Source organism: Oncorhynchus kisutch, linkage group LG20 (genome assembly GCF_002021735.2).
Source record: "Oncorhynchus kisutch isolate 150728-3 linkage group LG20, Okis_V2, whole genome shotgun sequence".
Lineage (NCBI taxonomy): Eukaryota > Metazoa > Chordata > Actinopteri > Salmoniformes > Salmonidae > Oncorhynchus > Oncorhynchus kisutch.
In genome coordinates, this window is record NC_034193.2 from 40,590,003 (window position 1) to 40,605,868 (window position 15,866).

The following is a 15,866-nucleotide window of genomic DNA, read 5'->3' on the forward strand; positions in this document are numbered from 1 at the left end:
CCACATACTTACTGAATGTGTGAACTGTAAATCCCGTTCATAAATTACTGTGAATGATGATTCATCATAAGACAAGCTAACACACGTGGAAGATGTTTGATCACACAGCCCTACCCACAACACTGACGGAGTGAGTGATTGTGAGTGCGAGCGCGCCGCCAACGCGGAAAGTTAGATGACCTCTCAAAAGGGATACTCGAGAAGGTCATCAACGTTACCATGAATTTCGCTAATTGACTTTTTGATAGGCACAGATGCTTTCTCCGCCACTGTTCTGGGAACATCACCATTCATCAACTAACTTAACATACACGAAAACAGACGAGCTTCTATCATCCACTTCTATAGAGTACATTCCCTGTGATGGCTAGCAGCCGCCCTTATTCAAATTCAACACATTTACTCCACTACCTGAAATAACCTCTGCCAGAGAGTGAGATGGCTCAGTGATTAAGGGGGTAGAAATAGACAGTTGTTACACATTTGAGCTTTACCCACTTCAACTCACACATAATAAGAGTTTATGTCCCAAAACCAGAAAAGGGAATTGGATTCTATTTTTCTTTGCAATGAACACCATCCACAACCGTAGGACTATCAGCTTTTACGTCAGACCAGCGTTATAACCCCTCCAGTTATAGCCGAAGCTGGAAAGCGGAGACATTTCAAGCACGGCAAAACGCATTTAATATGGATTTTAGCTCGTCTTTTCAGTTCGCTGCAGCTAGCGACTGGAACGAGCTGCAACAAACACTCAAACTGAACAGTTTTATCTCAATCTCTTCATTCAAAGACTCAAGCATGGACACTCTTACTGTCAGTTGTGGCTGCTTTGCGCGATGTATTGGTGTCTCTACCTTCTTGCCCTTTGTGCTGTTGTCTGTGCCCAATAATGTTTGTACCATGTTTTGTGCTGCTGCCATGTTATGTTGTCATGTTGTGTTGCTGCCATGCTGTGTTGTCATGTGTCGCTGCCTTACTATGTTGTTGTCTTAGGTCTCTCTTTATGTAATGTTGTCTCTCTTGTCGTGATGAGTTTTTTGTCCTATATTTTTATTTAATTTATTTTTATTTTTAATCCCAGCATACTTCCCCACAGGAGGCCTTTTGGTAGCTGTCATTGTAAATAAGAATTGGTTCTTAACTGACTTGCCTCATTAAATAAAGGTTAAATAAATAAAGGTAAAATAAAATAATTGTGGGCAAACTGATCAAGCAATAAGAAGTGGAATAAATGAACCAGTTACATGTTTCAGGAAACATGACTTGCTTATATGGTTTAATCTTTTAGGGTTTTATTCCAAGTTCCAATGTCTATAGGACTTTGTGCCAATTTGATTCAATAGAAAATAACAATGGATCTGTCCCAAATGGCACCCCATTCCCTACATACTGCACAACTTTTGACAAGAGCCCTATGGGCCCGGGTCAAGAGTAGTGTGCTATACAGGGGACATGATGCCATTTCGGACATAGTCAATAGCTTTTCATGTGATATAGTTTGTAGTTGGACCAACATTACAATAATGATGTAACTCCAACATTTGAATAACGTCTGTTTTTGATTAGAAAGGGTGTTAGGCTCTATGTTAGATATATGACCTTCTCAGCGCACACAATAGCCCTGTATGGCTTCCTAAAGCTCTAGCTCAGAACAGCACATCCTCAAATTAAGTCATGTTACGCAATACCTGTGGCCCACTTTTCAGAAGTAGACAATGGGCATGGGTCGGACTCAAGCTCTCAGCCGTGTGTTCGATAAGAGTGCTGGATGTGGTTTCATCTTCAGTCTGTCAATGGATCTCAGATCGTTTCAGCGCAGGGTAACAAAAAGTGGATTCAGGATTATAAAATTAAAATGCCCTCATTATGATTTGCATGGTCACACTCACAATTGATTTCTCGTTCTCCATATCACTTTAAAATGCTATGCTTATAAAAGTGTTTCAATTAGTTCTCAGGCAGTCTCTTCTCAGGCGTTTATTGTAGACACAACTCCATCATAAAGATGACATGGTTGTTATCGATGGAGGCTTGATCGGTACTGTTGATATTTGCCCTACATTACTTGAATGAGTGCTTTAGGATCCTGCAAATATTTGGATGCCTCTTCAGCCCTGTTTTATTTGGCCAATATTTTCATTATTTCATATTTGGTCTCCTCTCTGAGCTGATTACAGGCCATGTTTAATTTTCAAGCTGTTAAGGTTAAGGTTTAGTCTGTGTTGGGGAAATATGATCCTAGGCCAGCGCTTAGGTGCAGCCTCCCCCCGGAGCAGGAAAATCACTGACCTACATGAGTTGTATTTATTTCTGAGGGAAATCTTTCAAAGCAATGAACTGTGTGAATGAAACCAAATCATGAACAGTAATGTCCTAGTGACATCTGCTGGTTAACTTGAGTCAATACATGGAGATGAGGTCTACACCTTTCAGCCGAGGTGTAAACAGCAACATACTGCTAAATTCTTTGTTCACCATTCAAGTCCAAGGTTCTAATCCATACACTTGTCATCTCCCGTCTGGACTACTGCAACTCTCTATTGGCTGGACTCCCCACTTTTGCTATCAAACCCCTGCAATTTATCCAGAACAACGTAGCTCGCCTGGTGTTCAATCTTCTCAAGTTATCCAATGTCACCCCGCTTCTCCACACACTCCACTGGCTTCCAGTAGAAGCTTGCATCCACTTCAAGTCCCTTTTACTTGCCTATGGAGCACCAAGAGGAACTGCCCCTCCCTACTTTCAGGCTATTCTCAAACCCTTCACCTCAACTCCAGCACTCCATTCTGCCACCTCTGGTCTCTTCGCCCTCCTAGCACCCCAATGGTGGACCGAGCAATTCACATAATAAGTTGCGTGGACTCACTCGGTGTGCCTCGGTGTACCTCATCTCTGTACCTCACATATACAATTGTCTGTAAGGTCCCTCAGTCGATCAGTGAATTTTAAACACAGATTCAACTACAAAGACCAGAGAGGTTTTCCAATGCCTCGCAAAGAAGGGCACCTATTGGTAGACGGGTACAAATTTTAAAAAATAACATTGAATAAGCCTTTGAGCATGGTGAAGTTATTAATTAGACTTTGGATGATGTATCAATACACCCAGTCACTACAAAGATACAGATGTCCTCCCTAACTCAGTTCCAGAAGAGGAAGGAAACCGCTCAGGGATTTCACCATGAACCAATGGTGACTTTAAAACACTTACAGAGTTTAATGGCTGTGATAGGATATAACTGAGGATGGATCAATAATATTGTAGTTACTATACAATACTAACCTAAATGACCGAGTGGGAAAAAAAGGAAGCTTGTACATGTTTTCACTTTGTGATTAAGGGGTATTGGGTAAAAAATCTAATAATATATTTAATCCATTTTTCAATTCAGGCTGTAACACGACAGAATGTGGAATAAGTCAAGGGGTATAAATACTTTCTCAAGGCACTATAAGTGGTGTTCACATTTCAAGCTCAGGAAAGAAACTTAATAAATATATGAATTTAGTGTGAATTATTCACAACATTGTGTCAATAGACTTTTCAGAATCATACTTTACTATGATAGGCTTCCTGAGGCAGGTTTCTCTATACAGTTGGTTTAATAATAGTAAAAATAATAATAATAATTCATGACATTTGTAAAGCGCTTTTCATTATACAGAATAATATCAAAGTGCATATGAGTTTTCCCCTGGGCAGTCAGGGAAATGTTCTCATTCCACCGTGGGTGTAAGCCATTTGCAAATAAAACACATTCCTCACTATCTCTCCCTCAATGTTTTTTAAAACAGGACTGTTTGTGTCTGAAATAACACCAAGAGAAATATTACCAAGAGTGCACAACTGTCTTGAAACTTTGATGGTTGAGTCAATGAGATGAGATTTGGAAGGAAGGCCTCGAGACTACATCATCATCATCGTCAATTAGATCATGTGTAACATATTTGGGTTTACATTCGCTTTACTTAAAATGCCTCCTTCACAGAGACAGGGGTCTTTTTGTTATTGGCCCACTATTTCATGCTTAAAAAAATATACCAGAATAACCTAGAAAATAATTCTGGAAATTATAACGTTTCACCCTGAGCACAGTTTCCCCCCATCAATAACCTATTAATGGAAAAAATTATCAAACAATATAAGTGAGGACAGCTGGAAAGATTAAGTTGAGAGAGAGGGACGCTGTGTGAATAAGAAAGGATTGACTGTCAAAACGCCTGACACAAATAACAAATCTTTTTTTATGGTCCTTCTCTGGGTCCTTCTGGCAGCCTAGGTGGCCTTTGCAGTTCCTTGTTATTGGTCGGTTTTCCTTCACTTCCTGTAGTTTTGACACAACAGCAGCGTGCTAGCAGGAGTTAGCACTTAGCAGAAATTTCACTTGTAAATTCGCCGTAGTATTCAGCTTACGATGTCGGAAAACATGTCTGCAGAGGTGGAGCGATCAGAAAGATCAGATGGCAAGCTTGTGAAGATGGAGATCGACTACAGTTCAACTGTAGATACACGTCTACCGGAGTGTGCTGAAATGGCAAAAGTAAGTTGGGTATGAATGAGGCCAGCGCTGGCTGAGTCATGGTGCATCACGAATGTTAGCAGAATGGCTAGCTAGCTAACTTGTTAGCAAATAAAGTGCTGTTTGTAATAATAGGCAACATTGCAACTGTATTGCAACAAAGTATCACAAATATTGAGTCGATTTACTTGTAAGGTAAGTTATACATCTCGATTAGTTAGCTAGGTAACGTTAGCTACGGTAATTGTTTTCGTCAGGTAACTTCTCTAGCTAACGTTACCTACACTCTACTAGTACAGTATCTTGGCTCTTGGTGTTATGTTATGCTTACTATCCGGTTTGATCGTTTCAGTTGGATTGTATACTAATTTATCAACCAACTACTAACGTAGGTACCACAGTTATTGTTTTTCGAAGACCCCGCTACTTCTTGTTAGAAATATACAAACGTTATAGCTTGCTGGTTAAGTTTTTCAGTTTTAATCATGTGTCAAAGCTGACAGAAATGTGTTAACATCTTTGGCTTTCTCGAATCAGACTCTGATCAGCAGTGACTTTATGAATGATACAGTTTTCATTAGTATTTTTTGTTATCCATCTCATAATTTGATCATGTGTGGTCATTTTAAATGGATCTTTATAAGAATTGTCTGTCATTTGTCCTGACTGTAAGCTTGATCTGCTCTGCTTTTCTAGGAAGGTCGGCTGCAGGAGGCCGTTGAAAGCCTTTTGTCGCTGGAGAAGCAAACGAGGACTGTGAGTGTGAATTCATTCATTTCTAATTAAACATCATACTCCATTGAGATTAAACAATATAAATGATCATACTCCTCTGACTAATCGCATAGTTATCTTTGAGTAACATTGTTCTCTTTTTATCCATCTTCACAGGCTTCTGACATGGTGTCAACCTCCAGAATCCTGGTGGCCGTTGTGCAGATGTGCTATGAAGCGAAGGACATGGATGCCCTAAATGAAAACATCATGCTGCTCTCTAAAAGGAGGAGTCAGCTCAAAGGGGTGAGAGTTGGGGCTCCTTCTTTGAAGGGATACTAAGAGAAGGTAAAACATTTGAGGCAGGGGTGTATTAATTAGTGCAAGCAGTTGCCAAAACGTTTTGCAACAGAAAACTGCTTGCAACGCAACAAACAAATGTAATGTTTTTGTTCTGTTTGCCAACATTTGGTTTATCGTGAATACACCTCAGGTATGCACCAGTAGGTTACGGTGCTTTGCCATCAAAACAATGTTTTCTTCGTGTCCTTTTATGTGTTCCAAGACAAAGTAAAGTGTTGCCTGATGTTCGCTCTTTTGGTATATAACCTTCTCTTTTGCTTTGTTTCTCTATTCTCAGGCTGTTGCTAAGATGGTGCAAAAATGTTACAAGTATGTAGATACCGTCACCGACCTGACTGTTAAGCTGAGACTCATTGACACACTACGCACAGTGACCGCTGGCAAGGTGCGTGGTGTCATGAACTTTCTCTGATTATCCTTACTTGGATCATCCGAAAATGACATTAAGATGATACCACCAATCATGCATATTCAGATGGCATAAAACAATTATTTTACTTTTGTGAGTCCAAGTCATGTCTCCATGCAATTCAAATGCGCTAACGGCTTTGTTTCCCTCACTCAGATCTACGTGGAGATTGAGCGGGCCAGGCTGACCAAAACATTGGCAAACATCAAGGAGCAGCATGGTGAGGTCAAAGAGGCTGCAGCCATCCTCCAAGAGCTGCAGGTAAGGGGTTTTCACTGGCATTCCTTGGCAGTTTTCACAATTTCTTATAGACTGGAGGTAAGAGGTTTCAACCATCCATGTTGCATGAAGCTATTTGACTTACTGGTCTGAATCTTCAGACACAAGTGCAGAACTCAAACTGCCGGCCAAATCCCCTTGACATCAAATAAAAGGAAGTTTAAAAAAAATATTCAACTTCATATTCATCATCTCCAGCACCACCCCAACATCAACATGTGTGAAAATTGCGAGTTTCTTTGTTTGGTAGTACAAAATATGGAAGAAAAGTGTTTCCAATTACATAATTGGTGTGCATCGTGTGATTTTTAACCAATTATGAGTAGGCATTGTCATTGGAAACACTTTTCTTCCATCTTTTTTACTACAAAACATAGAAACTCGCCATTTACATATATTTTGGGGAGGTGCTCGATATTATGAAAAATAAGTTGAAAACTGCGAAATTTCCTTTTTCATAATTTCAGTGGAAGTTGGCTGAGACACCATAAATAATCAAAATAAAATATTGTATCTGTGAAGTGTTGTGCCCTCCAGGACCAATACAACAGTTGTTCACAAACCATTCTTCTCCCGGTCCAGGCTGTGATGTTGCACAGCTTGGCCGTGTTCAGTAGGCACGAAATGGGAGTGGTATTAACTGAACTTGCCGAATGAGAAACGTTTTGCTATGACGTGCCCTAATGAACATGACCCAGGGCTAGAGTATAACATTCTGCCTCTGATAGCATGCACTCTTTCACCCTACAGGTGGAGACATACGGCTCCATGGAGAAGAAAGAGAAGGTGGAGTTCATCCTGGAGCAAATGAGGCTGTGCATCGCCGTCAAGGACTACATCCGCACCCAGATCATTAGCAAGAAGATCAATACCAAGTTCTTTACAGAGGACGGCACTGAGGTGAGAGAAAAGAGTTTATTCAGGCTGGGTGTTATGATATGGCCTCCCTCCCAAATGGCACCCTGTTCTCTAGAGTGCACTGCTTTTGACCAGGGCCCATAGGGGTCTGGGTATGCTATGTAGGGAATAGTGTGCCATTTGTGGTTTTGTCTATTGGGGTGGAGGAGGAACTACCTAAACATTCAATGTTCCAATCAAAACATTCACTTTCGTTTTCCTATTTTGGAACAGTTTGACAGAAAACAATATTTATTTCCTGCAAAATATTGAAGTCATATTTTTATTTTCGGCTGTTTGGAAAAAATGACTGTTTTTGGCGGTCTAATCTGCTCCTGATGAAGAAACATAGCAGTGAAGAACCAAGCTGCAATATTTTTAACCATTTACGTCATTATTTTTCCTTAGGAGTCTAAGCTGAAGTATTACAATCTGATGATCCAAGTAGACCAGCACGAGGGATCCTACTTGTCCATCTGCAAACACTACCGTGCCATCTACGATACCCCCTGCATTCTGGAGGATAGTTCCAAATGGCAACAGGTAAACACTGGTCTCAGAATAATGTGGTTTTTTTTTTAGGCTTCAGCTGTACATTTGTTGTTTCTGAAAGAAAATATTTCTCTTACAAGCAGGACTTAGTTGGAGAGGGTGTTAGTGAGTGTACTGCACACTGACTGGTGAAAATGTGGCTAACATTGGGTCTGGCTTCACAGGGGACTAAGACGTTACAGATTGCACCTTTTTAAAATGCATAACGATACAACGCCAATGTTCTTTCCTGTTCCAGGCTCTGAAAAGTGTTGTTCTGTACGTGATACTGGCTCCCTACGACAACGAGCAGTCCGACCTGGTGCACAGAATCAACGAAGACAAGAAATTGGAAGAAATACCCAAATACAAGTAAGACATTTAAATCGCATTATATTCCGGTGATTTAATTTCTCCCCTCAAATACCAAGAATGTAATCTAGCTTCGATGGTTCATTCCTTAAAATCTTCAATGGTATAACACATTATTTCTCATCAGCAATGTCCAAATATTCCTCATCAGAAGAATGTAACCTCGAGATGATTAATTCGTAATAATCTTAGCATTCAATACTGTTTCACAATATTCCTCATCATCCAACTCTGTAACACAGTAATTAACTATATATTCGCGAAGGTACCATATAACCTAGCCAATTCCCAGTGGTGAAACCTAGCTAAGCTACCAACTGCACATGCTTGATCTTACTAAACTCTGGTGCCTCAACTACATATCATTGTGGGGTGGTGCTTTTGCCATGCTGTGGTTCGTCTCATCGTGGTTTCCCTCTTACCTCTCCCTCCAGGGACCTCCTGAAACAGTTCACCACCATGGAGCTGATGCGTTGGGCCTCCCTGGTGGAAGATTATGGGAAGGAGCTGAGAGAGGGCTCCCCCGACAGCCCGGCCACCGACGTTTTCAACTGCTCGGAGGAGGGCGAAAAGAGGTGGAAGGACCTCAAGAATAGAGTGGTGGAGCACGTAAGTAGTTTATGGAACTGCTTTCATGGAATATCTATAGATAGAATATCACAATTACCTTAGTGGGATAGTTTGTTTTAGCAAAGGTTCTGTGGTGGAATCACAATGCTGTCTCGTTGGAACATGGTTGCTGAAAAATGATCTTGGAACGTCCCTTTCCCATCTAGAATACTGTCACGTAATTGGTGTTTTTGATTCCAGCTATGTCATGTTGCACCGTTGCTTATTTTAGTTTTTTTCTTAATCTCTCCTTTTAGAATATAAGAATTATGGCCAAATATTACACGAGGATCACAATGAAGAGGATGGCTGGCCTCCTGGACCTCTCCATAGACGTAAGCACCACCAATCTACTCTTTACATCTGTTACATTTTTGGCAGGGGATGGAATTCTTACTGGTCCTCAACCCTAATGAATGCAACCTTAAAGGATAGTTTTCCCTCCAAAATAAGGTTTAAACTTAGGTGCAGCTCCTTATGGTGCGTCTCTGTTCACGCCAGGGGATCTGAACAGGAGTTAACGACTTCGGTGAAACTTCACATGATTGTTGCCTTTCTGTTTTCGTGTGTTGCACTTGCATTCAATCGCATCTATGAATCGCATGATTACGCGCAGTGTTGACGTCAAGTTTTGTTGGTCGTATGTACGGGATACACCGTCCAACGAAATGCTTAGGCAATAACCAAGGACACGGATGGTTCCTAATGTTGTGAGATTACCTCTGGTGTTTACAGAACAACAGGTGCTGTGAGATTAGAAAGTCAGAACCGGCTGAGACAAAGCAATTGTAACAGTAGAGCAAAGGAATGTATGAAAGCGTATATTCTGATTTTAAATATAAGTAGTTCTGTCCCTGTGCTGTACTTGTCTACTAATGTTATGTATTATGTCATGTTTTCTCTTTTGTCTGGACCCCAGGAAGAGTAGCTGCTGCTTTAGCAAAGTACTAAATACTAGAGATTTTCATACCTTAAAGGTCAAATCAAAGGTAGACTTAGAGATATGACGTAATGTACAAAGTAAACAGCATAGCGGGTCAATTTCTGCAATAATTAAGCATTTTAAGTGCAAGGCTAAACTTCTCTGCCATTTTGGTCCCATTGCTACCACGCTGTAACGGTGTGAAGAGAACCCATGCGCAGATACTGTGTGAAAGTGAGGTCTACCATCTCACTCATTGCAATATATGCGGCACTCCTCATGGCAACTTAATTTTCGCTGAGTGGTCGACAGTTGAGCTCAATCCATATTCTCAACTTGATATTGGAGTGTGAAAACTCAACAAAAAATGGTTATCTATAGAAGTACTATAGTACCCTAAATTAAATGTGTGATTAAATGTGTGTTATTGATAGTCTTTTGAAGACACAGATTCTAACATCTCTAATATCTCTTGCAGGAGTCTGAGGAGTTCCTCTCCAACCTGGTGGTGAACAAGACCATCTACGCCAAGGTGGACAGGCTAGCCGGGATCATCAACTTCCAGAGGCCGAAGGACCCCAACGACCTGCTCAACGACTGGTCCCACAAACTGAACTCCCTCATGTCCCTGGTCAACAAAACCACACATCTCATCGCCAAAGAGGAGATGATACACAACCTGCAGTGATGAGGACCGAGTGCATTGTTTTTTTTCTTCTTCTTTACTTTATTGAGTTTTTCTGAATTTACATTGATGAATGAACTGTTATTCCAATGTCAACTGCCCACACTTTTGGAATAACAAATACCCCATACCACACGCAAAGTTGAAGCATTTACAATAAACAAGTCTTACCGTATGTTACGATCTCTCGTCCCACTGATGTAATACGAATTACGCTGTTTAGAGTGGTCTCCCAATTTTATCTACCACAATTTGAGCATGTACTTTGTTCTAGAACCTAGACCACAGAGGGGCATACACTGTAAATGTTTTCGCTCCTGTTCCCAACTCGCTTTTTCATGTAACTGTTTTAAGGGATTTCGTGTTAAAGCATTTGCGTGCAACTTGCTGTATTAAAACATTTGCTGTGAGTTCTTGACGTCTTTTTGTTGTTGTAATATCTACTTCGCAGTGTAAACACTTCTCACCTGGCATAATGGATATTATTTTGTTGAGTATTGTAACAGAATATGATTATTATGGAGTTTTATTTAACGGTTGTCAGATCAAGTTAAGAATACTTGTTTAAAAGCTGTGAAAGGCAAACCTGACAGATGCAGCTTTTTGTTGTTGGTTTGAAAGGTTCTGGATCCTCTAGCTATCTAGTGATGACTAAATGTTACAGGTGGCACTAAATCAAGACCTATTTTTGTGAGCTTATTTATTATATTGACCATTTCTACCTTACTGTGTAGTTATATCCATATGAAAATAGAACTATAGCAGTTATATAAAAGCAAAGACAATGGGATTTTATGTAGAAATAAAATTCAAATGTAGTTATGTACGATTACACATGATCTTTCTATTGTTTTAATTATCCAAATCATCTATACATCAAAATATCTCTGAAAATTGTCCAGATAGTAGCTGAAATGAGGTGGACAAAATACAACACACAATGTTTTATTGATGTAATACTGTTATATAATTTACAGTGCAGCTAGGTGAACCCTGGAAACTGGTTAATGCAATTATCTAGGGAAATGTATGAAAACTGGCATAATGACTTGCTTTAAAGACTGGTATATGACTTGGTTAGAAGTTCACAATGGTCAAACCCCAACCTACACCAAAAAGACCCAAATCCCCTCAACCTTCAGATGAGCTTTTTCCCACTATCCTTTGCGATGGGCTGACAAGTGGATCCAAGATGGCGTAGAAAGTAAAGCTAGGTAAGTGTAGACTTCCTATTTTCAGTCCTTTCAGTTGTCTTTTTCAGTGGCAAGGACACCGACTTGACTCCCATCTGTAACACATTCTGAGAGTAATGAAGGTATACAATTCATGCCGCGACCACAATGTAATGTCATGTCACTTCTATACGTCTAAAAACCGAGCCAAAATTACAGGCCCGTGCAATATCGCTAACGATAGCTCGGAAACGTTAGTTGTGTATCCATTCTGCATACGTTTTGGTCAACATGCTAGCCAGATGGCTAACGTTAGCAAGCTAGTTTGGTGCCAAAACCAAAGCGAAGGGCCCTATTTTGGCTGACGTGCAAACTGCTGTCGACAGCACCATTTTCTCACTATGTACTCATGATACATTTAACGACAATTATTATGGAACTGTTTTATGTTTTTTCCTCGTAATATTGTTGTAAATTATGTGCCAATGGTATTGGCTACTATCGCTCAGTGAGTCTACAGTCTCATCACAAAATTATTGCTAGCCCACCTAGCTAGCAAAATGATTTGCAAATCTAATTTCTTTGTTTTTAAAGTTGGAAGCAATACATTTCCATGGTTCAAATTCCTCCTATATTTAATCACGTTGCACACCAATATGCCACAATAGATAGCTGAATGCCTTGATACAAGCTAATGTGAGCTAACTAGCTAGATCACGCCACACGACTATTGCACTGTGGTCCTACCAAACATGCGAGCGAACTCGAAGCCAGCCACAGTTAGCGGGTGCTTTTACCGTGTTGTTTTAGCTAATACCAACGACGGACAAGTTAATCGTTAACGTTAGTGGCTCGCCAACAGACATGGTACATCTATTATTAACTGACCCGGAATCTCAAAATAGACTGTTTTTAAAAATATTTGTATTAGTCTATAGGAGTGTATTTTTTTGGAGCGATCATGCTGAATGGGGCATTGTGTTTTGATCAAACTTGCCATTAGGTAAACACTAGCTAAACCATAGCGATGTAGTAACTAGCTAGCTAACAGCCTAAAAATGTCGCCCCTTGATTCATCTGTGTTTATTTGAAATGATGTGTTTCATTTGACTGTGAAATATAATTAATGACTCTTATGGCCTTTACTTGCAAGCCACATGGTTGTCATTTTGCTCTTACAAACTGCCATAGCATGCTCATGTCATGTCTTTGGTTCTCTCAATTTCTTGTCTATTGACCCATCCACAATAGTACAAAAGTTCAAGCTAATAGACTTAAAGATGCCAAACAAAAAGTGTTGGCCTATTTGGGTCATCAAATATGTATTTGCATTCCAACGTGCTGTGAGTGATATTTCCACAACAGTAGTTGTAGCATTTCCTATAATGCTTTGAATACTCTGGAAACCTTCCTCTGAACCTTGGCCTTATCTGAGGTATTCCTTACAAGATAATGTTACACACAAATTCTGTGGGGTGGTGTTGGTTTAGGTTAGGACTTATGGCATGACTAAAATATAGCCTAAGTAACCTAGCTTATACACTCATCTTGGTCATTGTGAGGGAATTGAAATATGTGTGATTCACTTTGTGGAAACTACATTAGACACTGAGTGGGGTGTCCACCCACTTTGCCCAAAGTGGGTGAAAATATGCTTCCTTATTTTATACCAAGACACATCTGATTCTTCAAGTTTCAGAATTGTTCAGTTGGTTTTTCTCCAACGTATCATTAACATATCCAAAAAGTTGGAAAATGCTACATATCATGTCTCAAATTCGATATCTATCTTGCCTCGTTTCATTTCCTCCAGATTTGAGAATAAAGATGACGAGTACAACAGTGAGCCTGTCAGTTTGCCTTAATTCTCGCACAGCATCCAGCCGAGCTGACACAATGCAATTTTGTTTTTACCACTTTTCTTCTGGCCTCCATTGATTTAGTCACCCTAGGATACAATGGTTAAAACTACAATAACGTTTGAACGGATTATGATAGAGACAGGAGGTTTGGGCTATAAAAAACACAATTAATATATTATTTTACCGCTTGGTCAAAATGTGTTTTTGATTGGACACCCTACACTGAGAGCTGTCTCAGTCAATGATGGTCATAAACAAAGACTAGCCCCACTTCTGCTAAAGTAGAGGTGGTGTTGTAATAGGCTACTGTCCTTAGATATAACTGCTGTGGCGTAGTGTGTTTCTTCACTATGAAAGAATCATATCAAACCCCGATAAAGAGAAATGGAGAGTTTGTTATAAGTTGCTCCTTGGGCCCGGAGGCCTTTTCTGTTTTTAGTCAAAGCAGAGGCTATCTGAAACCGGGACGACCCCTCACCACAGACACTGCATGTCAGGTTTTACATTTAGGCCTCCATGTACCTCCCAATGTCTGGCTGTCACTACAGTCACTGGACAGAATCCGGTGTACCATTGGGAGTCCGTAGGGCGGTGTACAATTGCCCCGAGTTTGGCCGGGGTAGGCCGTCATTGTAAGTAAGAATTTGTACGTAACTGACTTGTCTAGTTAAAGGTAAAATTTAGTAAAGTGCATGAAAACATCAGCTAGTCACCCCCCTTCTCCCCTCCCAGCTATTTGTCATTGCACTCTGTTGTGGGACGGTAGCGTGCTTTTCTATTCGAGACACTGTATCCCTTGAATCCCTGGATGCCATGGCCAGGCTCAGCTCTGTGCTGTGATTAACGCTAGAGGACACCACCCTCTCTGCAGAGGACAGATGCCACCACAAGTGTTAACAGCCGCAAGTGTCCAGTAGTAAACTCGACTGCCCCTATTGCCTGTAGTTGTGCCTATAGGCCTATTAGGTTCAGAAATACTCAAGTGTCACCGGTGGACAGGTTATTTCTAATTGATTTTGGGTAAATTTTTGCACGGCAAGTGTAGTCCACTCACTGCCCCTGTTGCCTGTGTGCATATAGCTTCGGCTTATTAGGTGCAGAAATACTCGTGTCACCTGTAGACAGCATACATTAGTACCCAATGCCGCAGCTGCACACATGATGTTTTATTGATATAAGTGCCGTTGATGGGTCCTTCCTTAGCCATTCAATTGTGGTTCAACACCGCCAATGGATAACTCCAGTTGACTCGAGTGGCATTGGCCATGGGGCCTTTTTGGTGCCTATATGTTACAATGAAAAAACCTGCCTAAAACAAGCTTGTCATTTGACTTGAGCTTTTATTTTTGAGTCAAATGTATTGAAATGCCTTGGTAAACAACTACGCCTGTATATAGACCTACTACCACAGAGGAAATACTGCTCGGCCTCTCAGCACATTTGTTATGACATCAAAAAAGGATGTGGTTCTTGTTTCAGGGAAGCCCACATAGAGCTTTTTCTCAGACCATATTCCAGGCTGTATCACAACCGGCGGTGATTGGGAGTCCAATAGGGTGGCGCGCAATTGGCCCAGCATCGTTAGGGTTTGGCCGGGGAGGCCGTCATTGTGAATAAGAATTTGTTCTTCACTGACTTGCCGAGTAAAATAAAAACATCAGTTGCTTTTTAGGCTAGTACACTGGTTTTCAAACCTCTCCTCGTGGACCCCCAAACAAGTCCCAATTTTGTTGTAGGCTTGAACCAGCTCCCCTGATTTACCTATTCTAAGGCTTGATGATGAGTTGACAAGTGGAATCCGGTGTGCTAGCTGTGGAACAGTTAAAATATTTGACTACTATATTTGAAAAGCCTAAACTTTTAATCACTTACAAAATTGTTGTCACTATGAAATGATGAATACATAGCCTAGAATGCTGTGGCATTGAAAAGTATTGCACACCACCTATGCAATGCCGTGTGTACCCTAGACCCGACACTTTCAAAATCCTAACATCGTTGAGTCTCGCGTTAAACAACCGTCTTTCCTGTAGCTTTTTGTTGTCTTGCCAACGTAATGGTGCGCGCACTAAACAATGTGGCACAGCACAGACGAGCCACACTGTACAAGATTCTTCAGTTGGTCGTGAGGATTCTCGATACCACTCTGTTTTGCGGAAAACAATGTGATGTGATTTAGATTGTGAAACTTAGCTAGAACGAGCTGTGGCTCAAAGCAGCCTCAGACGTTTTCAGTCAGACATTCGCCCTTGCAATACAGTTAATCTTATGTAGCCAACTTTTTTAATTGAATATTATTTATTGTGAACTTCAGAACTGTAACCATTTGAAGCTTTGTTTAAAGGCAAGTACAAATGCATACTAGTAGTCATCTCTCCTGCTTGAGAGTCTACACATTCTTGATGCAAAACAACGTCATCTCACCGGCTTCTTCTCTGGCGAGTTCTCATTGGATATTACTATTCACCGTTCTTAACATTTGGCGTTGCACATCTCACATTCCAAGAGCATTGCAGATTTTGTCAAA

At 40.6% G+C, this 15,866-nt stretch overlaps 2 protein-coding genes across 4 annotated transcripts in view; both read left to right on the forward strand.

The window, feature by feature from the left end:
* Positions 1–4,181: 4,181 nt before the first annotated feature.
* Positions 4,182–10,715, forward strand: LOC109865700 (26S proteasome non-ATPase regulatory subunit 12-like). Its single transcript, XM_020454081.2, has 11 exons — positions 4,182–4,545; positions 5,221–5,280; positions 5,416–5,544; positions 5,879–5,986; positions 6,167–6,271; positions 7,040–7,189; positions 7,595–7,729; positions 7,977–8,089; positions 8,524–8,698; positions 8,956–9,033; positions 10,099–10,715. The coding sequence occupies exons 1-11, from the start codon at positions 4,420–4,422 to the stop codon at positions 10,306–10,308; spliced, it is 1,389 nt and encodes a 462-aa protein (XP_020309670.1). The 5' UTR covers positions 4,182–4,419; the 3' UTR covers positions 10,309–10,715.
* Positions 10,716–11,410: 695 nt separating this feature from the next.
* The window catches only part of LOC109865701 (probable helicase with zinc finger domain), a 59,574-nt gene continuing 55,118 nt past the window's right edge, over positions 11,411–15,866 (forward strand). For 2 of the 3 annotated variants that reach the window (XM_020454082.2, XM_020454085.2), the window contains exon 1: positions 11,411–11,519. The gene's annotated coding sequence lies outside the window, so the exon portion shown is untranslated. Of the gene's footprint in view, positions 11,621–15,866 lie in introns of all 3 variants that reach the window. The other variant, XM_020454084.2, reaches the window with a different exon arrangement.

What these genes read in the sequence shown, in the direction of transcription:
- LOC109865700 (XM_020454081.2), top strand. Translation starts at nt 4,420, where the DNA reads ATGTCGGAAAACATGTCTGCAGAGGTGGAGCGATCAGAAAGATCAGAT. An exon ending in TTACAGAGGACGGCACTGAG is followed by an intron (nt 7,190 to 7,594) that starts GTGAGAGAAAAG and finishes ATTTTTCCTTAG; the next exon opens with GAGTCTAAGCTGAAGTATTA. An exon ending in TCCTGGACCTCTCCATAGAC is followed by an intron (nt 9,034 to 10,098) that starts GTAAGCACCACC and finishes TATCTCTTGCAG; the next exon opens with GAGTCTGAGGAGTTCCTCTC.